This window comes from Adiantum capillus-veneris, chromosome 6 (genome assembly GCF_014529385.1).
Source record: "Adiantum capillus-veneris isolate H3 chromosome 6, ASM1452938v2, whole genome shotgun sequence".
Lineage (NCBI taxonomy): Eukaryota > Viridiplantae > Streptophyta > Polypodiopsida > Polypodiales > Pteridaceae > Adiantum > Adiantum capillus-veneris.
Genome location: NC_140936.1, coordinates 53003429 through 53029026, shown reverse-complemented (window position 1 = coordinate 53029026; position 25598 = coordinate 53003429). Strand labels below are relative to the sequence as shown.

The window sequence follows — 25598 nt, the reverse complement described above, 5'->3', positions numbered from 1 at the left end:
ACGAATACGTCTATTGGGTTGCAAGATTGCTGCATGTTTGCCAACATCAGAGTCGGACGAGTTATAATTGGCAACAACTCGATCTATAATAGATGGATCGAACTCGCCAAATTCGTGAACGTGCTGCAAAGAAACGCGTCTTGTCCGTCGCGTAGCATGCTTGCATTGATTACAAGGACATAAGATCCTTGCTGAGAGATAGGTGTTTCGGTTGGACTGCCCCACATCCTCGTCACTACTCATAATGAGGGTAAAAACCTTATAACCTGGACATAAATTTAATCTTCTATTGGCATCCTCCGTCTTATCTCTCTCTCTCTCTCTCTCTCTCTCTCTCTCTCTCTCTCTCTCTTTGTTCACACTGTAAACTACCTCACATTCTCTAGTCATGTCCAATCCACGCACACCTCGGTCTAGAGGTGCACGAAGATCAGAACCATCGGGTTATAATCTCGTCTTTATTGGTCAATGCCTATATTTGTGAGTACGAGAAATCTACACACCCACGTCTACATGATAGTGCATGTTGTTGACAAAACCCCTTTGCCTCTTCTCTAGTTGTAGCATTTCACAGCATCTTAACATCTCTTCACAGTAGATCATTGTTCGAGGGATTACTTAGCACATTACATGTTGGCCTCCAATATGAGTATCATGCCGTTGAAAGCTTTCCAACTTAAGGTCGCATCCGTAGAGAGAAAGAGAGGGATCACCGTCTAACTCTAATTTTTTTACCGTAATCCCGAAGGTAGATTCTAATATAAAAACTCAATCCAAAATCTAATCTTAAATCTAACCTAATTGAACATGTGGTGATTTGTGGCTTATTGAATATGGTTAGTGTGTGAGTTAATAGGTGTCAGATTCTGATGGGAGTATACATATTGTTGTGTAACTAGTGTTTGCTCTTTGGACAAAGTGCACCTTCATTGACATGCACCAAAATCTAACCTAAATCTAATCTAATCTTAAATCAAACATAATCTAGATCTAATTTAATCTTAAACTCAAAATAAACTTAAATCTAACCTAAACCTAAATGTAATCTAACTTAAATCTAAATTTAATTTAGTTAATTTTGAATCTTGTCTTAATCTTAAATTTAAATCTAATTTAATATTAAACTCAACATAAATCTAAATCTAATCCAATCTTAAATCCTAAACCTAAATGTAATCTAACTTAAATCTAACATAGCTATCTAATCTTTAATATTTTATTAATTTTAAATCTAACCTATTCTTAATCTAACGTAAATTTAAATTTAACCTAATCTTAAACTCAACATAAACATAAATCTAAATGTAATCTAACCTTATCTAATTTAAATCTTAACCTTATCTCTCTCTCTCTCTCTCTCTCTCTTTGTTTTCTCCCCTTACCTCTCTCTTTCGTCTTCTCCCCCTCTGTCTCTCTCTCTCTCTTTGGTTTTTTATTCTCTTTCTCTTTGTTTTCTCCTCTCTCTCTCTCTCTCTCTCTTTCTCTTTGTTTTATATCTTTCTCTCTCTTTACTCTATCTCTCTCTCTTTTTCAATGTGTGTGTGTATGCATTCTTTGTTTATGCATGTGTGTGTGTGTTTTTTTTTGTTTATGCATGTGTGCTCTCTCTCTCTCTCTCTCTCTCTCTCTCTCTCTCTCTCTTAAAGACACAATGTGTGTGTGTGATAGAGAGAGAAAGAGGGGAAGGGAACATGAGAGAGAGGAGAGGGAAGGAGCATACCTGGCTCTCCTTCTTCTCCTCGTGTATGTGTTTGTGTGTGTGTGTGTGTGGGGGGGGGGGAAGAAAGAGAGAGAGAGGGAGAGCGCGGGTTACCTCTTTGCTTGAGCGTCGAAAACTCAGACTTGAGATCTGAGTTTTCGGGCGCTCTTGATTTATTTTTACCCTTGTCGGCGTCGCTATACGCATCGCTATGGGCGTCGCTATGCAAGAAATCAAATAGCGACGCCCATAACGACGCTATGGATGTTCACTTTTGAGCGTCACACTGCGAGTGTCGCTAATGTGAAGTACCTCTTGTAGTGAGAGAGAGTGTCTTTTGCAGCTCCTTTTGCACGAATCTTCTTGCGCTGCTGCTAGGCCTGTCGACAAATCCTTTTCTACACAAACGCTATTTTTGCACGAATCTCCTACAAAGCATCACTCAAAAGAAGCACTAGAAAGTAGCATCTTGAATCTTAAAATAGCTTTAAAAAGCCTAAAAAATGTGTACCACATTCGGTAGGCACCGCCCCTATATCTCTACCTGCAAGAAGGAAGAGAGAGAGAGAGAGAGAGAGAGAGAGAGAGAGAGAGTTTTGCAGCTCCTTCTGCACGAATCACCTTGCACCGCTGCTGAGGCCTATTGACAATTCCTTTTCTACATAAACCTTATTTCTGCATGAATCTCCTACAAAGCATCGCTCAAAAGAAATGATGGAAAGTAACATCTTAAATCTTAAAATACCTTTAAAATGTACAACATTCGATAGGCACCACCCCTAGATCACTACCAGGCAGTGCCAATAAATCCCACTAAACTTATACCTGTAGCGGGACTTGGCTCTAAATACCACTAATTTTATTAGTACTTAGTGCAACTCATTAGTAGGCTCGATTCTGATCACTCCATAGTATTTCTCACATGCAGTGTCGCGTTGCTTGTATACAGCATGAGAAGACCTGCGAGCTGGAAGTGTAAGCTCCATAGCCCGGCTTCATGGGGCTCCAAGAAGCTCAGGCAAAGTGCAGCTACAATAATCAAGAGATTAGATGATGCAGAAGACGAGATGGACAGCACGGACCCTTCAAAATCCGAAAATTGATAGTGCTGCCTTTGTATCCCTACTCAGGGTCACTGGCAAGAAGGAAGATCTTGACACGGGTGTCAAACTCCACGCAGAGCTTCTCAGGCTGGGTCTTCTTACCGTGCGCTCTTCCATAGTTGATGCACTAATCAATATGTATGTGGATTGTGGTGCCCTTATCAATGCCCACACGTTGGTGGTTGGGCTCCCTTTTCAGGATGCAATCGCTTGGACTGTACTTATCTCTGCATATGTTCGAAATGGGCAGCCTGAAGATGGTCTCAACTGTTTTGAACGCATGCAACATGCAGGCGTTCCTCCAGATGCGGTGGCCTTTGCTTGTGTCTTAAAAGCTTGTGGTAGCATAGGAGCTGTTGACAAGGGGAGACAACTTCATGTCGAAATAGTCGAACAGGGATTATTACAACATGATATTGTGCTTGGCACAGCTTTGGTAGATATGTTATGTAAATGTGGTGCACTTGCTGAAGCACAACAGGTTCTTCAAGAGCTCCCCAAGAGAGACACAATTTGTTGGAATGTAATGATTGCAGCATATGCCCAGCAAAGGCAGGGCAATATTGCTTTGAAGTGTTTTGAAAGGATGCAAAACGAGGGTGTTTTCCCGAGCGTAGTGACCTTCACTTGTGTCCTGGAAGCCTGTGGTAGCATAGGAGCGATTGACATGGGAGTAAAAGTCCATGATGAGATTGTGAAGGAGGGGTTACTGAATAAGCATCTGGCGCTTGGTACTGCTTTAGTTGATATGTATGGCAAGTGTGGAGCACTTGCAAGAGCACATCAAGTGCTGGAAGAGCTTCCTGTTCGTGATGTTGTTTCCTGGTCTGCACTCATTGCAGCATATGCTCAACATGAGGAAGGTGAGCTTGCTTTGACTTGTTTTGAGCGTATGCAACGTGAGGGACACTTTCCAAATGCATTGACCTTAGTCTGCGCTTTGAAAGCTTGTGGCACCGTTAGAGATGGCAATAAAGGGGAGCAACTTCATAATGAGATCATTAGAAAAGGATTGCTGAGAAATAATGTTGCTCTTGGCAATGCATTGGTGAGTATGTATCTGAAATGTGGTGCTTTAGCCAAAGCTCTACAGGTCTTTGAGGACCTTCCTGCGAGAAACGTCGTCTCCTGGTCAACACTTATAGCAGGGTATGTTGAACAGGGGCAGGGTAATACTGCCCTGGAAACTTTGAAAAGAATGCAGTTGGAGGGTATCTCTCCAAATGCGGTGACATTTACTTCCATCTTGAAAGCCTGTGCAAGTTTTGGATTTATTGAAAAGGGAGAACAAATCCATGATGAGATGGCTAAACAGGGAGTGTTGGCGACTGATGTAATTCTTGGCAGTGCTCTAGTGGACATGTACGCGAAATGTGGTGCACTTGAGATAGCACAAAGAGTGCTTGACGAACTTCCTGGAGCTGATGTTGTCCCTTGGTCTGCATTAATAGCAGGCTATGCACAAAAGGGCCTTGGTGTGGAGGCATTGAATTGTTTTGTGCAGATGCAACATAAGGGTATCCCTCCTGATGCAGTCACATTATCCTCCCTGCTCAATTCATGCAGTCTTTCTGGTCTGCTGGACGATGGCCAAAATCTTTTTGCTCGTATGAGCTCAGACTATTGCATCAGGCCAGGTTTAGAGCATTACACTTGTATGGTTGATCTTTTTAGGCATGCAGGGAACCTTGACAGGGCTGTAGCAGTAATCAAGAAATTGCCAACTCTTGGTGATACTGCTGTCTGGTCTGCTCTGCTTGCTTTTTGTAGAAAATGTGGCAACATTGATGTTGCAAGGTGGGTATTTGAACAATCCAATCGATAAGGATAGATAAAACAGGAGGAAAGGGACTGAAAATCAGATTGAAAATCTAGGGATACACAAGCTAACTGTTTAAGGTGCTGAACAAAATAGGTGTTGTGGGCAGTGCTTGTCAACTCTAACAAAGCTCTGCTCCCTTTATTTGTAGTCCAAAACAGTCACAATTTATCTGGTTCTATTGCCTCCAACCAAAATCTGCTGACTGCCCCTCCTGCATCTGCTGTATAGCAGCCCCTCTGGACACATTACTATGCCACTTAAAGAAAAGGAGGCCATATGCGCCTTTGAAGACATGCTCAAACTGCCAGTGCATGGCCATCCTGAGGGGATTGTTGGACAGCAAAGCTCGGCTAGGCGCTAGCTTCGCAACCAATTATTTGCCTTTCAAATCCACAAGGCAATCCCTTTTGTGCGCAGTCCCTGCAGCACAATAAAAGGTGTTGGTCATCTGCTTGTTCATCAAACAGGACGCATGATCATCATCTCCTGTGCATCATCAGCTCGGAGAGAGCTCTCTTCAATCTTCAGCCAGAGGCTTCTGTCGCCTGCATCCACCTCATAGGTATGTGTTCAATGCAAACACTATTGTTCTATTAACAGTGTTCTGTCATTTCTGGGTACTGTCGTAATCAATGCAATCTTGAAATTGACTAGGGTGTATAACATTTTTGGTGAGACTGTTGATTTCACATGTTGCTCATTGAGCATTTTGTTGCTGAGAAACTTGATATAAAAAATACCGCTTTTGCTTGATGACTTTGCTTGCCCCGTCTAGCATGATCTTAGTATACGAGATCCAACACAATCTGACTCTATTTAATGAGTTGGCTGACTGTTTAGGGAGACCAGCTAATGATTTGAACATCTGGCTGACTTACACACTAAGCTACTTCATCTGGTACGAGGGAGCATGGGTTTAGGGAGAACACAATTGTCAGCAAATTGTGAGGAAGAGGTTGCCAAAAGGGGGTTAAATGGTGTAAGGTGCAGCGGAATGAATGTTGTATTTTCTCAAGATTAGTGATCTATATTGCTCAAGGTTCCTTTTAGTTCTTAGGGAAGGAGAGAGCCTTCCGTCTTTATGGAGATTGATATGATCACGAACAAAGTGAGTGGATATTGTGCGTGCAAGTGTATGAGATTGAGAGAAGGAGAGAAAAGAGATATGACACCCGAGAGGTTGTAAAACCCTCCTCCGAAGGCCCCACTCTCGTCGGCGAGAGTGGTCTACTTTTGATTGCACAAAGGTGTACAATGATGATGCATGAACTGATGCAAATGGTGACTATGTCGATGACGACGATGAAGACTTTAGGGCTGAATTCGATGCTCTTCTATCTGCTGTCCACAAAGGGGTAAAGGCTGAGAATCTGAACGACTTTGGGGGCTGAAAATGCTGCCCTTTGGCTGAAATCTCTGAGTCAAAACGCTGAATATGGCAGCCTGTGTGGTAGGGGAAAAACGCCAGGCAAGGAGGCTTGATGGCGATGATACAGGTGATGGAAACGCCAAGGGGAGAGAGAGGCTAGATGGCGATCCAAAACGCTCATGACTGAATATGAAGTGGCCTCACCAAGATGGCTTGGGGAGGATCTTGCTGAGAGAGGGAGGGAACACCTATTGCTTGGTAGCCTGCTGTGCTCCTTGCTCATCTGCCCTATTGTGCTAACTTGGGTTTGCTTATATATTAACTTACCCAATTTTCCCTATTGAGTACCCAACAAAAGTCACTTAATAAATAAGTGAAAAATGTTAAAAATAGGATAAAGTCACTTGAAAAATCCCCAAACTGACTCTGATGGATTTTGATAGAAATGCTTATGCTTATGCGGTGTGCAACCAGAGGATATGCATCTACACTGAGTGACTGGGCATGCACGGTCTACGAATAGACTCACAAAAGTGCGAGATCACTTCTAATCCACACTGATTGGACTGATGGGAACCCTGCTATGGTGTAGCTTGTCCACGGACACATAGGGTTGGATGTGTCACGTGACATTCCCTCCTTTTTAAAGTGAGGTACTGGTACCGAGCTGCATGGCTTCCTTGTAGTTTGCCAACAACTCTGGATAATCCTTGAAGAACTCTTCGTCTACCCACACCGCTTCATGGGTTCCTCGATTTTTGAACTTCAAAAAATATTGTCGTACTTGTTTCTTCGAACCATGGCGAAACAGATGCAACAAGACTTGCTCCGGCTCCATGACTTTAGCTTCATCGATGATCTCCGGTTCCTCTTCTTCCGAAACGTCCTTTGGAGGTGTTCCCTGAAACACTTTCAACCAAGAAACATAGAAAACGTTGTGCATAGACCATGAGTTAGGCAATTGCAATTTCATTGAAACCTCATTAATCTCTTTGATGACTGGAAATGGACCATACATACGAAAAGATAACTTAGGACATTTCTTTCCAACTTGCTTAAGAAGCTGATTCATGATTTGTAGATACACCCAATCTCCTTCCTTAATCTAGACCTCCTAACGATGCTTGTTAGCCTGTGGAGAATAAGATTCCTGAGCCTTGCTTAGCCGAAGCTCCACTCTCAAAAATCTCATCCAATGACTGACTCGCAGCATTGGTATCAGGCATTTGACTGACCGATCTAGTCAAAAGTGACTGGAACGGACGGCCAAAAGCTACCTCATACGGAGTTCGACCAATAGCAGAAGAAAAGAATAGCCTGAACCAATGGGAGATAGAGCTCCCATTGAGACTGTTGATCATGAACATAAGATTTTAACACATCAAAAGCCAACTGATTATAAATTTCGGTTTGACCATTTGACTGTGGATGAAAAGCGGATGAAAAATTCAACTTTATGCCAAAATTTTCAAAGAGTGCACGCCAAAAGTTGGACGTGAACTTAACATCCCTATCTGAAACAATGGACTTTGGCAAACCACAGAGGGGGTACCAATGCTTAATGAACAATCGTGCAATACCCTGTGCAGTAACTGTGGCTTTATAAGGAATCAACATGCAAAATTTGCTGAAACAATCAACAATTGTTAAACATTGAGTGTTCCTTGAATGCAGACTTGGTGGTAAGTTAGTCACAAAATCCATAGAGATATCCTGAAAAGGTCCCTCGGGAATAGGCAGCGGAAGCAAGAGGCCTTGCTGCTTACCCAGAGGAGCTTTCATTTTTTGACATATAGTGCACTGTGTGACATAACGAAACACATCTTTCCGCATTTTAGGCCAATAAAAAAAACGTTCAATCTTTTCCAATGTGGTGTTCATACCCCTGTGCCCACCCACGAGAGAATCATGTGCATCATGCAATATGGTTTGCCTGAGAGAGGGCAACACACATAAACGCTGACGAAAAAATAACAATCTATCACGAATGAGATAGTTGCTGGGCCCTTGGGAAGCAAGAGCCTGCAACCAATACTTACCAAACTCCGAATCTGCATACTGATTCTTCATGCTGTCAAAAGACTCACCCTGTATAGAAAATGTGGTTCTTGACTCAAGAGCCAAAATCTATCCTTTGTGACTCAACGCATCTGCAACAGGGTTAGCTTTTCCAGGCACATACTCAATCAAACCTCCAAATTGCTCAAAAAATTGTGACCACCGCGCTTGGCGATCACTCCAATGTGCACTAGGCATAGACTGGAGCCACTTGAGGGCTTGATGATCTGTGCGCACTGTAAACTCTCTACCATACAAAAAATGCTTCCAATGCTTAAGAGAGTGAATGACAGACAAAAGTTCTTTATCATAAATTGAATAATTCTTTTTCGCACTATTGAGCTTCCGGCTAAGAAAAGCTACAGGACGACCATGCTGTTGGAGCACAACGCCTATGGCGACATTGCTCGCATCCGTCCATATCTCAAAGGGATCATCCCAAGAGGCAAGGATAAGACACGGTGCTTCTGTCACTGCAACCTTGAGAGCTGCGAAAGCCTCAATGGCTGCCTTGGACAAGTCTACGTGCTGACGGCGAGTCTTTACCCCTTTCAAAACATCAGTCATAGGTGCAGCAATGCGTGCAAAATTCTCTATGTGCGAACTATATGCTTGACATAAACCAAGAAAAGAACGCACATCATATGCAGTTTTGGGCAAATCCCATTTACGAACCTGTTCCACCTTTGCGGGGTCTAGCTTGACGCCTTCTGGAGAAATGATATAACCCAGATAAGTGACTTCAGTAAGAAAAAATTCAGACTTCTTAGCTGCAATGTATAACTGACACTCATCCAAACGAGTTAGTACCCTTTCAACATCTCTTTCATGTTGCTCCCAAGATGCAGAAAAAATGAGAATATCATCTAAAAAGATGAACACACATACACCGACCATATCGCCGAAACGACTTATCATGAGACGATTGAATGTACCCACGGCTCCTGTCAATCCAAAAGGCATAACAATATACTCCCATTGCCCTCGCTTGGTGCGAAAGGCGGTCTTGAAAATGTCGCCTTTGAATACCCGTACCTGATGGTATCTACTTTTGAGATCGACCTTGCTGAAAACCTTTGCCCCATTGAGTCTATCGAGGATATACTCAATGCGAGGCATCGGAAACTTGTTCTTGACGGTTATCTTGTTTAATGCCCTGTAATCAACACACAAAGGAGACGAACCATCCTTTTTGTGAACAAACAAAATAGGGGCAGCAAAAGGACTTACACTAGGACGTATGAATCCTCTAGCCATCAACTCCGTGAGTTGTCGCTCTAACTCTTCCTCCTGTGACTTGTTCAAACGGTAGGGAGCCTTACTGATAGGCTGTGCTCCCTCCATAAGCTCGATGCGATGGTCCTCCGGCCGCTCGGGTGGGAGACTAGGTGGAAGATCATCTTGCAAAAAGCGATGTTTAAACTTCGTAAACAACTCCAAATACTTACATGGAGCTTGAATGCTCTCGAAAACTGGGGCAGCATAGATGAATGCCGCTTGTGCTCCTCGTCTTAATTCACGCTTTACCTGTACATGCGAGATGAGAGGCAAAGAAAGCAAGTCCTCCTCAACATGAATGATGAGGGGGGAATCAATGTCGGAATGTAAAGTGATCGTGTTAGCACCAAATTTAATGTGAGCGTCAAGTTCATGAAACCATTTAATGCCCAACATCATCACATCCTGAGAGAGGAGATACAAGAAATGTCCTACGAAAAGAAGCTTGTTGAACGGTAAACATCACATCAAGGCACTCCTTCGTGATGAGAGAGTCCATATCAGGAGCAAAGCCAGAAACCTCGAGAGGAGCTTTCTGACTAACCTCTAGGCGGGCTCTCTCAACGAGAAGGGGACTAATCACATCATTCATACTGCCTGGATCAAACAATATGATAAAACGCTGCCCCTTTACATGACCATAACACTTCAATAGAGATTCATCAATGTGTGTGTTAGAGTCAGGAGAAGATGCAGGTTGTGTTGTGACAGTGCTTGTGGTAGCTGTGGGTGCCTTTGGTTCTTTAGGTGGGACTGTCTTAGGACAGGCCTTCTTAATGTGACCCTTGACGTGACATTGAAAACATCTACCTTCCTTAGCATAAATCACTTGTTCTTCAGCCGTGATGTATCCTCCTATAATTCCTTGTGAAGCTTTTTCATCAGGGGTTAGCTTAGGTTTTGCAGGTGCTTTAACTTTACCCTTAGATTCATTGTTAGAGTTCTTTTCCGAGGAATTAGAGGAAGAAGGGCTAGAAGAATTACCATTCTTACCATTCTGTGTGTTGTGAGAATTCTGAGAGGTCCCTTGAGAAGACTTGTTCTTCTTAGGCTTTCCCTTGTTGTGCTTCATCTCTTGGGCGAGAGTGATTGCTACCGCCTTGTTGAGATCCGCGGGGTCAAAGACTTCGACATTAAACTTGATGTATTCGTCTAACCCAAAGAGAAAATCCTCTTTGCTCTCATCATCCGATTTGCGCAATTGTGCCTAGCTGCAACATAGTTAGAAAAAGACATGACAGGCATACCATGTTGCTTGAGATTGCGCCAGTCCTCTTTCAATCGTGCGAGGTACTGAGGTGGCATTAACCGCGCCTTGAGCTCGTCTTGGAAATCAGCCCAACTAAAAGAGAGGGGCGTGAAATCGTCGGCTGCCTCTAGATGCGCGGCTAGCTGTGTCTCTTGCCATGCATGGTACCAATTGATGGCATCACCGGCTAGGTACATAGCTGCCGTCAAAACTTTGCTATTTCCTGTTTTCTTAGTTGTCACCAAATAAGCATTAAATTGATGCAACCAAGAATGAATAACCATAGCATCCATCTTACCATCATACTTACTGAAAGTCAACTTTTCGGTAACTGGGTTGTTGGAATCCGCATCGTGGCTTGTACCACTTGAGGAACTCCCACGATCTTTGGGTGGTTCGGTCTTCGAGGCTAGTACTTGGGCAAGCAATTCTCGAGTGCGTAGCTCCCTTTGAGCTTCACGCTCGGCCTCCAAAGCCGCGCGTCGTGCTGCCGCTTCCTCCTTTCTTAGTTCTTTTCTTTCTTTTCTTGCGTCGAGCTCGTGTTCGAAAGCAAGGCGCTTGTCTTCTTGTTGTGCGGCAAGTCTGGCGTTTCTTTCGTCACGCTCGCGGTCCTTGGCTGCTTGCTCACAGTCCTTAGCTTCTTGTTCACGGTCTTTAGCTGTTTGTTCTGCGGCAATTCTTGCAATTCTGTCGTCGCGCTCACAGTCCCGAGCTTCTTGTTGTTCTGCTTTGCTTGCGAGTTGTGCCAACGCAACTCGATTCATTTCTTGTTGTTGTGCCATCATGTCCAACATCGACTTGACCATCATCTCCATAGGAGTTAGGACAACTCGTGGCGTAGATGGCGAAGGGGGAGGGTTGGAAAAATCTCCTGGTGGGGAAAATCCTTCGTCGCCTCTCTCATGCTCATCACCTGAATGCGAAGTATCCATTCCGCTTCGGGTGACGACCATGCACTAGGATCTTTGGTTCTTAAGTTCACGAGGAACTTGGTTCTTGAGGGTCTTGAGGTTCTTGAGGTTTTCTTTTGCTTGCAAATCGCGTTGGAGAAGGATCTTCTCTTCACCCGAGTTCTACTCTTTTCCGCGGGCGCACCCCTTGGCGGCCTTGCGCTCACACCGAGGTTGCTTTTTCCCACCTCACGTCGATTGGCCGGCCGCTAAGTGCACGGTCCGCTCTCAATGAGTGAAAAGAGACACAAGGGGAGGCTGGACAAGCCCTTCTTTCTTGGGATTCCTGTCACTCTTCAACGAAACACGATTAGGAATCGACACGCCCAAGTAAACTTGGGTTTGTGCGATCGCAACAAGCAAAAAAATTCTTGTGGTTCTTTGTGGTTCTTCCCTTGATTAGTACAGGACACTTCCAAAGCTTTGATACCAATGTAAGGTGCAGTGGAATGAATGTTGTATTTTCTCAAGATTAGTGATCTATATTGCTCAAGGTTCCTTTTAGTTCTTAGGGAAGGAGAGAGCCTTCCGTCTTTATGGAGAGTGCTATGATCACGGACAAAGTGAGTGGATATTGTGCGTGCAAGTGTATGAGACTGAGAGAAGGAGAGAAAAGAGATACGACACCCGAGAGGTTGTAAAACCCTCCTCCGAAGGCACCACTCTCGTCGGCGAGAGTGGTCTACTTTTGATTGCACAAAGGTGTACAATGATGATGCATGAACTGATGCAAACGGTGACTATGTCGATGATGACGATGAAGACTTTAGGGCTGAATTCGATGCTCTTCTATCTGCTGTCCACAAAGGAGTAAAGGCTGAGAATCTGGACCACTTTGGGGGCTGAAAATGACTGGTTTTTTACTGCTGTTTTTAAGGCTGAAAATGACCCACTTGTCGAGGCTCGTATGAGGATAAAAAACGCTGAATTTCTTGCACTTATCTGGCTGCGTTTTTACGTCACTGTCGTGGGCTGAAAACGCTGGAATTGCAGGTATTTCCCATGCTGAAAAACGCTGAAAATGGCAGCATTGCTAGCGTTAGTAAAACGCTGCCCTTGGCTGAAATCGCTGAGTCAAAACGCTGAATATGGCAGCCGGTGGTAGGGGAAAAACGCCAGGCAAGGAGGCTTGATGGCGATGTTGCAGGTGATGGAAACGCCAAGGGGAGAGAGAGGCTAGATGGTGATCCAAAACGCTGATGGCTGAATATGAAGTGGCCTCACCAAGATGGTTTGGGGAGGGTCTTGCTGAGAGAGGGAGGGAACACCTATTGCTTGGTAGCGTGCTGTGCTCCTTGCTCATCTGCCCTATTGTGATAACTTGGGTTTGCTTATATATAAACTTACCCAATTTTCCCTATTGAGTACCCAACAAAAGTCACTTAATAAATAAGTGAAAAATGTTAAAAATAGGGAAAAATAGGATAAAGTCACTTGAAAAATCCCCAAACTGACTCTGATGGAATTTGATGGAAATGCTTATACTTATGCGGTGTGCAACCAGAGGATATGCATCTACACTGAGTGACTGGGCATGCACGGTCTACGAATAGACTCACAGAAGTGCCAAATCACTTCTAATCTACACTGATTGGACTGACGGGAACCCTGCTATGGTGTAGCTTGTCCACAAACACATAGAGTTGGATGTGTTACGTGACAAATGGTGCATGAAGATATGGATAACTTGAAAGACTGAGAAAGACAGATTAGAGAGAGAGAGATAGAGAGAGAAGATTGAGAGTGACACACCACTGACCCAGAACAGCCGGGCCCTTTCCAACAATCGGGCCTCTTCCTAGGAAATATGTCTATTCCTCTAGAATTACAAGTGTATAGGCTGAAGATTCAGCATGGAATCACCATCAAACAAGTAAGAAAGCAATATTGTTGGTTCCCTTCTCTTGCATGTGTTGCCCTTACAAGCACATCCAAGAGTTGGAGAGACTCAACCGTCTATGTGTGAGAGCCAGCAGCGAAAGAGTGTGAGCCACGCGCGCTGAAAACGCTAGAGAGAGAGAGAGAGAGAGAGAGAGAGAGAGAGAGAGAGAGAGAGAGAGAGAGAGAGAGAGAGAGAGAGAAAACACAAGTGCTCTGCAAATGCAAATGATGCTCTCAATACACAATCTGTATGACTACAAGACCCTAAGCATTCTATTCATAGAATCTTAGGTTGAGGTAGGGCAAAAATGTGTAATTGGTGCAAAAAACATAAAAGCCCAAAAATGGCTAAAAATGTGTGCACCAAGCCAGGCTCAAAAAATGACCGGCCGGACACGTGCTAAAAGTGTACGCCCATGCAATCTACATGATGTGCGATGGGTGGCCAACCCGGGACAATCACTAGCCATACAAAATGGCGAAGCAACGGTGGTGTAACTCTAATACCCCCTCTTAGCACTCGATGTTGAGACAACACAGAGGAGTCGAACATAAGAAGCCAAAGTCCACTGAGGTATAGCCTTCGTGAAGATGTCTGTTGCATTGTCCGCTGTAGGAACATACTCCAAATGAAGATCTCCAGCCAAAACCCGCTCCCGAACATAGTGGTACTGCACCTTAATGTGCTTTGTCCGAGCGTGAGAGATAGGGTTCTTGGCAATAGCAATGCAACATTGATTGTCGCACAAAAGACAAGTCGTAGCTGTCTGGGGAAAACACAACTCTCCCATTAATGGCCGTATCCATATGGCCTCACAAGCAGCATAGCAAGCTGCTCTGTACTCCGCCTTTGTAGAAGATAGCGCAACGGTGGGTTGCCGCTTACTGCTCCATGAAATGGGTCCTGAGCCGAGTGTGAAAACTACTCCTGTACTAGAGCACCGAGTATCTGGATTTCCTGCCCAATCTGAATCGCACCAACCAAGTATACACGCATATAGGCTGCATTGTCTGGCCGCCCAGTTTTTGGGCCGATCGCCTGGTCATTTGTCCAGGCTCCCTCCACTCATATTTAGATGGTCGTGGGTTTTTCCCTTGAGGTGGGTTGTGGGTTTTTGCCCAACCTCACCTTGGACCCAATATATATAGGGTGCTAGAGCGACTTGTCATTATGTATTGCCCAGCACTTGGCTACAGCGATATAGAGAGAGTGGGGGGCCGATCGCCCTCCCCTTCCACATGCGTTTATGTTTCTCGTCTCTCTCTCTCTCTCTCTCTCTCTCTCTCTCTCTCTCTCTCTCTCTCTCTCTGCTTCCGCACACTTCCTACACTATGTGCCACCTACCAATGGGTCGCACAGCCGGTCTTGCACGTCAAATGTGCAAGTGATTGTAATCACTTCCGGCGAGGGTCTAGATGGAAACAGACAGATAACTGCAAACTTCACACTTTAACACTTCAAACACTTAAATATTTATGTGAGAGAGAGAGAGACCACACGACTAGGCGGAGTTCTGAGCCAAGACTTGTTGGCCCTAAAGGTTGGCGCCCCTTTCTGTATTTCTTTATTATAGCACTTCTCAAAAGTACAACTCTCGAGGGTCCAACACTCTCTGAGACTTTGCATCTAGATGCTCTCGGGGAGTGGCCCCTAGGCTCCCCCTAGGGCACTTATAAACAGTACAAGGGATTCCAAGAGCAGAGCCCCAAAAGCTTCTAAATTAAATGTTAGGTGCAGCGGAATGATTGTTTGCGCTTTGCTCAAGATGAGTGCTCCGAACTGTGCTCAAGGGTTCCTTTTTAGTTCTTATGGAAGGTTCTAGGTTCCGTCTTTATGGAGAGTGCTATGATCACGAACAAAGTGAGTGGATATTGTGCGTGCAAGTGTATGAGACTGAGAGAAAGAGAGAAGAGAGATACGACACTAGAGACGTTGTAAAACCCTCCTCCAAAGGCCCCACTCTTGTCGGCGAGAGTGATCTACTTATTGATCGCACAAAGTGGTACAATGCGTATGCAATGGACTGATGCAATCTGGGACTAGGACGGTGACGACGACGGTGATGACGACGACGACTTTAGGGCTGAAATCTGTGGTCTTCTATGCGCTGAATTTCGGCGCTGTTTCGGTGGTTGAAAATGACTGTTTTGACTGCCTTTTTAATGGCTGAAAATGGGGATCTTCTGCAACCAACTAGGGCTGAATTTGCTGTCGTGTCTAATGCTGAAAACGCTGCTGCATCTGCTTCAAATCAGGCTAATTATGAAAACGCTGGCAGCATAGGGTAGCAGTAGCAAAAACGCTAGGCCAGTCTGGTATTGCTGGTAGCGTTTGTGACAAACGCTGGTGGTTCTGGGTCTGCTGCTGGCGATCAAGGGATGGTTGAAAACGCGAGGGTTGTGGGGGTGCTGATGGTATGCAAAAACGCAAGGGCTAGGTGTTGGTGGAGAACAAAAGGCTAGGTTGAATGTGGCGATGCTGAGGGTACTGCGGGGTTCCTGCTGAGAAGGTGCCTGTTGAGCATGTGCTCCTGCTCCTGCTGTCTCTTCTGCCATTTAGTGCTAACTTGGGTTTGCTTCTATACAACTTAGCAAAATTGCCCTACCTACTTTTGTTGGGAAGTCACTTAAAAATAATAAGTGAAAAATACCAAAAATAGGGAAAATAGGCTAAATGCATTGGAAAATTCCCCTGACTGAATCTGATGGATTCTGAAGGGAATACTGATGATCATGCTGTGTGCAACCAGAGGATATGCATCTACACTAAGTGTTTGGGCATGCACGGTCTACGAATAGACTCACAAAAGTGCCAGATCACTTCTAAATCTAAACTGACTGGACTGACTGAACCCTGATCATGTTGTAGCTTGTCCACAGACACATAGGGTTGGATGTGTCACGTGACATCCCCTCCTTTTCAAAGTGAGGTACTGATACCGAACTGTATGGCGTCGAGGGAGATCGCCAATAGCATCCGGAATCCTGGAAGGGACTCTGTGCCGGCCCACTTTGATGTGTGGGTCGTGCGGTACTTAAACTTCATAAAGGTCTGCAACGCTTGCTTCTTTGGGCCGTGCCGAAAGCAACACAAAGTCTTCTGTGGCTCCTTCACTGCTTCAACTTCGTCAAGAGTCATGCTTCTTTCTTCTTCAAGAATCTCCATGGCTGAAAATTCCTGAAACCATTTCCAACACAAAACCATGAACATACCTATTCCATGTAAAGTGAGTGGAAAAAATCTTGTCTTCCTCAAAGACTGTGCATGCAATGTAGATGAAAAAATAGACGGAGTGCTAAACCGTTCACCACATACACGCAAACAATGAGATCGAATCTTTCTCTTATGATCGAAAGCAATCAACTGTGGCAATTTACAACGGAAATGCCCACGCTTCGTGCTCATACTTTCATGTGCTCGTTCGGAAACTGTGTCATGCCAAGGAATAGACATGGAATGTGACTTCCGTACATACATACTTTTCAGCTTTTCATGAATAATCCGCATACATCCGTGCTCATTCATGAGTGAAACGTGCTCAACATACAATATGTCATGCCTAGGAAAAGGGATCACATAACGATGCTGACTAAAATACAAGAAACGATCACGAATGAAACACTCGAACAATGCGTGCGTATCAATCATGCGAACACATAATACTTCCTGTGAGGGTTCTTTGGACCTAGGCTCGAGAGCCAAGATCGATCCTTCCTGAATGATCGAATCGTACTGTGGGGGTTCTTTGGACCTCGACTCGAAAGCCAAGATCGGTTCTTCGTGATTGATCGAATCTACGAGGTTAGCTTCTCTAGAAAAAGTATCCACTAACACATCATCCTTGTGAACAATCACATCATCTTCATGCAACTCATCATGCTTGTGAGAAATCACATCTTGATCATGCAAATCATCATGCTTGTCATTGGCATCCAAAACATTATACAAATCATTGGCATCCAAATCATCATGCTTATCAGTGTCATTCAAATCATCATGCAAATCATTGTCAATCAAATCATCATCATGCTTCACACAATCATGCAAATCCTGTGTGTCTTGCTTTGGAGAAGAAGAGACCGAGAGAGTCTCCTTTTCCCGATCCTGTTGAATTTGTGCCTGCATTTGAGAAAAGAGTCGCAACATCTCTTGCATTCTTGCTTTGGTCTTGCGGTCATATTCTGCTTGTCTTGCTTTGTTCTCGCGATGTATGGCTGCCACTCTTTCTGTGTATTGACGCTCTATGGCTGCCATCTTTTCTTCGTTTTCACGCTCTATTTCTGCTTTTTGGTCTAACTTCTTGTCCATAAACAACTGCGGCAACTCCTTCATAGGAGTTAATGCAATTGGTGTCGTAGATGGGGAAGGGTCGGAAAAACCTCTTGGTGGGGAAAATTCTTCTTCGCCTCTCTCATGCTCATCACCTCCAAGCGAAGTATCCATTCCGCTTCGAATGATGACCATTCTGCAATCGTGGGTTCTTGTGGGTTCTTAAGTTCACGAGGAACTTGGGTTCTTGGGGGTCTTGGGTTCTTAAGTTCACGAGGAACTTGGGTTCTTGGGTTCTTGAGGGTCTTGAGGTTCTCTTTCGCTTGCAGGATCTTCTCTTTACCTGAGTTCTACTCTTTTCCGTGGGCGCACCCCTAGGCGGCCTTGCGCTCACACCAAGGTTGCTTTTTCCCACCTCACACGCCGATTGGCCGGCCGCTAAGTGCACGGTCTGCTCTCAATGAGTGAAAATAGACACAAGGGGAGGTTGGACAAGCCCTTCTTTCTTGGGATTCGTGTCACTCTTCAACAAAACACGATTAGGAATCGACATGCCCAAGCGAACTTGGGTTCGTGCGACCTCAACAAGCAAAAAAAATTCTTGTGGTTCTTTCCTTGAGTGATACAGAACACTGCCAAAGCTCTAATACCAATGTTTTTTTTTTTTTTTTTTTTTTTTGAGAAAAAGATCCTTCTATTAGTTAATGAAAACTGCCCATAGGGCTACAACCACCTCTGCAAGAGAGGGCTACAACAAACATGATGGGGAGACTCTCCTAATGAAAAAAAAGCATATATATAATGAGGCTAAATCAAGAGATGGGAGGAGAGAAGAGCCACACAGGTGGACGGTAGTGCCATCTAAGCACACCCTGGACAATGGTGTAGAAAGGCCCAGGGCGCCAGAGTCGAAGGAAAGCCTCGTGGCGCTCCCGCATGCGGTCGGAGCTGCCCTGTAGTCCCTCAAGCTGTCCTCTGAGAGTATGGATCAGCTCTAGCCAAAAGTCACGAACAGTCTTTGCTGGTGGCACAGGGCGAGCCTCAAAGATGCGGAAACAGCGGGCCCGCTAGATGAACCAAAGTGTCAGGCCACTAATGAGCTCCCAACACTCCTCTCTCTCACTGCATCACTCCTGTGGAGTAAGCTCTGTAGCAGGCTGGAGTGCTCTGATACCAATGTTAGGTGCAACAGAATGATTGTTTGCGCTTTGCTCAAGATGAGTGCTCCGAACTGTGCTCAAGGGTTCCTTTTAGTTCTTATGGAAGGTAGAGCCTTCCGTCTTTATGGAGAGTTCTATGATCACGAACAAAGTGAGTGGATATTGTGCGTGCAAGTGTATGAGACTGAGAGAAAGAGAGAAGAGAGATACGACACCAGAGACGTTGTAAAACACTCCTCCGAAGGCCCCACTCTCGTCGGCGAGAGTGGTCTACTTATTGATTGCACAAAGTGGTACAATGCGTATGCAATGGACTGATGCAATCTGGGACTATGCCGGTGACGACGACGACTTTAGGGCTGAAATCTGTGGTCTTCTATGTGCTGAATTTCGGGGCTGTTTCGGTGGCTGAAAATGACTGTTTTGACTGCCTTTTTAATGGCTGAAAATGGGGATCTTCTGCAACCAACTAGGGCTGAATTTGCTGTCGTGTCTAATGCTGAAAACGCTGCTGCATCTGCTTCAAATCAGGCTGAATATGAAAACGCTGGCAGCATAGGGTAGCAGTAGCAAAAACGCTAGGCCAATCTGATACTGCTGGTAGCGTTTGTGAAAAACGCTGGTGGTTCTGGGTCTGCTGGCGATCAAGGGATGGCTGAAAACGCCAGGGCTGTGGGGGTGCTGATGGTATGCAAAAACGCCAGGGCTAGGTGTTTGTGGAGAACAAAAGGCTAGGTTGAATGTGGCGATGCTGAGGGTACTGCGGGGTTCCTGCTGAGAAGGTGCCTGTTGAGCATGTGCTCCTGCTCCTGCTGTCTCTTCTGCCATTTAGTGCTAACTTGGGTTTGCTTCTATACAACTTAGCAAAATTGCCCTACCTACTTTTGTTGGGAAGTCACTTAAAAATAATAAGTGAAAAATACCAAAAATAGGGAAAATAGGCTAAATGCACTGGAAAATTCCCATGACTGAATCTGATGGATTCTGAAGGAAATACTGATGATCATGGTGTGTGCAACTAGAGGATATGCATCTACACTAAGTGTCTGGGCATGCACGGTCTACGAATAGACTCACAAAAGTACCATATCACTTCCAAATCTAGATTGATTGGACTGACTGAACCCTGATCATGCTGTAACTTGTTCACGGACACATAGGGTTGGATGTGTCACGTGACACTAAAAGCACTTAAAAGCTCTCAAAAGCTAGTGCAAAAATCTGCCCAAATCAGCCCGTGTGATTTGTGGAAATCCGTACAGCATGCCACACCGTCAGCCAGCGGAATTTTACGGAAATTCGTATAGCTACTGCCACATCATCATGTCTCTATGCAATCTTTTGTGTGTGTGTGCTTCTTTAATATTTCATAAGTTGGTATTTCTTCTATGTCTAGGTTTTAGGTGTCACAAGACGGGATCACGTGCCAACAGAAAAGAACAGACTGAACAGATTTTTAGCACTTCAATAACAATTGAACTGAAAGAGAGAAACGACACGTGACAGGGACTGGTGGAATTCCACCCCAGAGAGTATTGGCCCCAAACCTTGGCGCCCCTTTCGGTATTTCTTTATATTGCATCAACATAGTACAAGCCGGTACTCCAGACTCTGCACCTTCTCCAGGTAGCATACCAAAAAATGAGCCCTAGCCTCATATTTAAAGGCCCTTGGCCTGAAAAGCAGTTACAGTGAAAAGCCTTCAAAACTCAAAAGCATCTGGTCTAAAAGCAATGCTCAAAAGCTGCCAACGTAAAATCCGGAATTCCGTATAGTTGCCACGTCAGCAATCAACACAAAACGCGGAAATCCGTACAGCATGCCACGTCATCAGCCAGTGTGATTTTCGAAAATCTGCCATGCCATCAGCGAGCTTCGCGATTTCTTGTGTGTGTGCGAGTCGTGCTTTATTTTAATTCTTTATGTCACTTTGGGGCCCCATCGGACGGGGTCCCCATAAGTTGGTAGGACTTCTTCTTCTGTTACTTGTTCTTCTTAGGGTTTAGGCCCCTCGGCCAGCATCTGTAAGTTGGCTCCATTCTTCAGGGCTTTGACACGTCAGCAGTTTGTTACATCTCCCCTTCTTGAAAGAGAGTAATCGTCCGCGATTACGGCATATCTGCAAAACAACTCAAGTTAGCTCAAAAACATTTCAGAGGGTCATTGTGAGGGACAATCAGTTAGCTCTTTTTGTTAAGGAGTTAGCTTCTCCTTTCAGCTCTTTTTATCAAGGAGTTAGCTTCTCCTTTCGGCTCTTTTGATCAAGGAGTTAGCTTCTCCTTTGTCTAGATAGGAACTCTTGATATTCCGGCGTAGTAAAATTAGCCATCACACCCAGACCGTGCTGATCTTCCACGGGTGTCTTGATGCACTAAAATTACATACCTAGGCAATCTCATCCAATTAGGAATATTTAGTAATTGACACATCACAATGCAACACAAATGCTTACATATGCATGTTACAAGACACAACAAACAATGCCGCTGAGCACTCCCCCGAGACAAACGGTCTGCGGTATGAAGCTACTCAATGACTACCTCGTCACTCCCCCCGCAAATAACCTAAAAAGGTATGGGCCATGAGCTCAAAGGACTGTACAACCAAACGTTCCCCAGATCGCAGTGTGCGTCGCTTGAAGGTTCAAGCATACAACCAAACGCTCCCCAAGCATCGGCCTGCATCGTTTGGAGGTTTTCTAGCATACAACGGAACGATCTCCAGGCATCGGCCTGCGTTGTTCCGAGGTTCAAACAATACCAAAACAGTATTTCTCACTTCTCCACCCGGGAGTAAAAATCACTAATCAATAAAACCAGTATTAAAACCAGAGTCGAACATTTCAAATCGGCACCAAAACAGGTTCAAAAACAGATACCATCCATTTCAAACAAATTTCAAACAGGATCACCAAACAAGTTCTCAAACAGATTTCAAACTTAAAAAGAAATCTCGACATTAGCCGAGCTCGAAAAGTCGATTGACTTTCCATGCTGGAACCTGCATAAAAAATTAGGGTTAGGTTCATTCCGTAAGGTCGTAGCCGAGCACAGCATGGTCCATCAGCTCTTGGACAAACAATGTTTCTTTGGCGGCGATGGTAGTCCCAAGAGATAGCAAGCACACCGACCTCCAAGGTCATTTGCTCGTGAAGAGACATCTACTGAGAGATGTCGAGAAATTTCAAGTTATAATCTGCTAGGGCACGCATTTCAGGATACCCCACTCTGCCTGAAGTTGCACTCCAAAGGAAGATGTCAAAAACCATATAACTTCGGGCAAAAATTTTCTTGAAAGCTTGCCAAGTACTTGGAGTATGCTGCTTGGTAGCTATCAACATCTGCATTGCACTGCCTTTGAGAAAAACAGCAGCTCGAAACAAATCTTGGATCCTTCTCTTGCAAGTGATCTTTATGGCTTATGCCTTGTAAGACATGAGCGGTGAAGACGAGAGCGCGCCCGATGCTCCACAATAACTCTGTCTACACTTCTGTGGGACCGGTATGCTTTCAGAAACGCACACGCCTGATGCTCTGATACCATTGTCACAAGATGGGCACCACGCGCCAACAGAAAAGAACAGACTGAACAGACTTTTAGCACTTCAATAACAATTGAATTGAAAGAGAGAAACGACACGCGACACGGAGTGGCGGAATTCCACCCTAGAGAGTATTGGCCCCAAACCTTGGCGCCCCTTTCGGTATTTCCTTATATTGCATCAACACAGTACAAGCCGGTACTCCAGACTCTGCACCTTCTCCAGGAAGCATGTCAAAGAATGAGCCCTAGCCTCATATTTAAAGGCCCTTGACCTGAAAAGCAGTTACAGTGAAAAGCCTTCAAAACTCAAAAGCATTTGGTCTAAAAGCAATGCTCAAAAGCTGCTAGCGTAAAATCCGGAATTCCATACAGCTACCACGTCAGTAGTCAGCACAAAACGCGGAAATCCGTATAGCATGCCACGTCATCAACCATCGTGATTTTCAAAAATCTGCCACGTCATCAGCCAGCTTCACGATTTCTTGTGTGAGTCCTGCTTTATTTTAATTCTTTATGTCACTTGGGGCCCCATCGGACGGGGTCCCCATAAGTTGGTAGGACTTCTTCTTCTGTTACTTGTTCTTCTTAGGGTTTAGGCCCCTCGGCCAGCATCTGTAAGTTGGCTCCATTCTTCAGGGCTTTGACACGTCAGCAGTTTGTTACATTAGGTCTCTTGGCAAGTTCCCGTAAAACTCAGTGAAGTTAGTCCAAGACCCGAAGGTCATTCAAATGCCCTGGCATTATGTAGACGACTTCATATGCGTCTTAGCCAATGCCGTGAAAAGGTCATTGGATCTTGCTTGTGGTGCTTGCACACACCCAAGATCATCATACTCCGAGTCTATTTGGAAAATATGTCTCTTTGAATGTGATCGTTCATCCAAAGTCTATGAAGAGTCACCAAAGTGAACATCTACCTCATGGTATGACAGAAGCATGCCATTGGCCATACCATGTCAAATTCAATAATGAATAATCATAATCATTATTGAATTATTCATAATTTGTTATCATCATATATTCATTCAAGTTTTATAAAACAAAATAAACTTCACGGTTCTTATTGTCAATTGAAAAATTGTCGGATTCAAATAACAAGGGCTCCCAAAAACTTTATTTTTTCACATGGTGAATTTTTTTGCAAAAATTTTAATTTCCTGTTGAAAATCCTAATTTTCCCTTGAAAATCCTAATTTTCCCGAGTTGTCGGAATCAAAATCTGTTTGCGTCAATCCATCGAGAGGATCAAGTTTGCCTTCTATATCACTTCCGATGACGTATCGGACGGAAAACACAAAGAGATAAGTGCTAACTTCACACTTGACAATACTTTAACACTCACATAAAAGGAAGAGTAGATGACGTAGTGCGGTGGAGTTCCAAGTGAAGAAGCGCTGGCCCTATAGACTGGCGCCCCTTTCGGTATTTCTTTATATTGATCTACAAAGGTACAACTCTCGATGGTCCAAGTCTTCGAAGCTCTGCCTTCAAAAGATCCCAAAAGAGTAGCCCATGGGGCGCTCATAAACTTTTTTTCCGAGAAAAAGATCCTTCTATTAGTTAATGAAACTGCCCATAGGGCTACAACCACCTGCTCGAGAGAGGGCTAAAACAACCATGATGGGGAGACGCTCCCAATGAAAAAGCTCCAAATGTACAAAGAGGCTAAATCAAGAGATGGGAGGAGGGAAAAGCCACATAGGTGGACGGTAGTGCCATCTGAGTCACCCTAGACCATGGTGTAAAAAGGCCCAGGACGCTAGAGTCGAAGGAAAGTCTCTCTGCGCGCCCGCATACGGTCGGAGCTGCTCTGGAGTCTCTCGAGTTGTCCTATGAGAGTGTGGATTAGCTCTGGCCAAAGATCGCGAACAGTCTCTGCTGGTGGTACAGGGCGAGCCTCAAAGATGCAAAAGCAGCTGGCCCACCATATGAACCAGAGTGTCAGGCTACTGATGAGCTCCCAACACTCCGCTCTCTCAGTGCACCACTCCTGTGGAGTAAGCTCTGTGGCAGGCTGGAGTGTAGGTCGCCCCCCCTGCATCACTATCATCTTGGTGGTGGAAGATAGCTCAAACTGTAGTGCCGGGCCCGTGAGAGTGGACCAAGCAGCTGCTCCCCAAGTGTACTGCCGAGCCGTGGAAAGAGCAGGCATTAGTCGAAGAACACGAAGCTACACTTGCTGTGCCAAAGGACAGTCCCGAAGACAGTGACGCTGACTCTCCACAAGATGGTCACAAGCTGTACATGCGGCCGAGAGACCACTATGCACAAGCTAGCTCCCAACTGCTGTAGCTCTGTGTGCGACCAGCCACTGAAACAAGGTGACTCGCCTTGGCTGTCCGGAGTCCCACAACCTCTCCCAAAAAGCTGCCAAGAACTCAGTTGTGAGACCCTCCTCCTGCCAATGAGGTGCTGCAAAGCAGGGCGAGCCTCTCTGTGCTGCCAGTATGTCACATCCCAGTCGAACAATGTATTGAAAGAAAGGCGGGGCCTCTACTGCAACTCTGAACTCGTTGTAAGCGTCCCTCACCCTGTAACTCGAAAAACAGGGAGGGAACAGTCTCTGAGCAGGCCCAAATTGAGATGAGAACCTCCAGTCGCGTGAAGGCTCCCATCCATCTGGGCGCTACTGGCTCGAGAGGTGTGAGCCACTCAGCTGGTACTGCCTCTGAGATGTCCTGGCACATGCTCTGTAGCACCCCTCTCATGCCCTGTAGCTGGAGACCCTACAGCTCCTTTGACAAGCCTGAAAACTCTAACCAGTCACCTGAAGAGCGTGCTGGACCCGCTGCCATGGGACCCCAAGAAACATGAGGCTGACTACCAACCAAGTGGCCTCTCTGAGTGCTAACCATGGGATTCCAAACAAGGGGCTGTCGTAAGCGCTCGTCCGTGCAAGTAGGATGTCGTTGCTCCAAGCCTCGCCGGAAATGCTCCGAAGATCGAAGCAAACTCACAGCGAAGCGGTCCTAGTCTCCTGCTCAAACCAACTCTGCGCATCTCAGTGAAGATCCATTTGGTCGAAGGTCGCCAGGGGCCTCCTGCCTGAGGCACCCTAGCACGAAGCCGCTGTAGCAAGAACTCCTTCCAGGGCTCCTCACCTGGAAGAAGTCCTCTGACTATGAACTTCCCAAGAAGGGCTCTGCTCTGCTGTGCTGGGTCTATGATCCCAAGCCCTCCCTGTGAACAAGGAAGAGTGATGACCTGCAAAGCCAC

General features: G+C 45.2%; 1 protein-coding gene across 3 annotated transcripts in view; it reads left to right on the top strand.

Moving 5' to 3' along the window:
- Positions 1–2529: 2529 nt before the first annotated feature.
- LOC147455510 (pentatricopeptide repeat-containing protein At5g27110-like) overlaps positions 2530–25598 on the top strand; it is a 39234-nt gene continuing 16165 nt past the window's right edge. For all 3 annotated transcript variants that reach the window (XM_086514271.1, XM_086514273.1, XM_086514272.1), the window contains exon 1: positions 2530–5186. In XM_086514271.1, coding sequence (XP_086370397.1) covers positions 2750–4627 — 1878 coding nt within the window. In that variant the 5' untranslated portion in view covers positions 2530–2749 and the 3' untranslated portion in view covers positions 4628–5186. The remainder of the gene's footprint in view (positions 5187–25598) is intronic.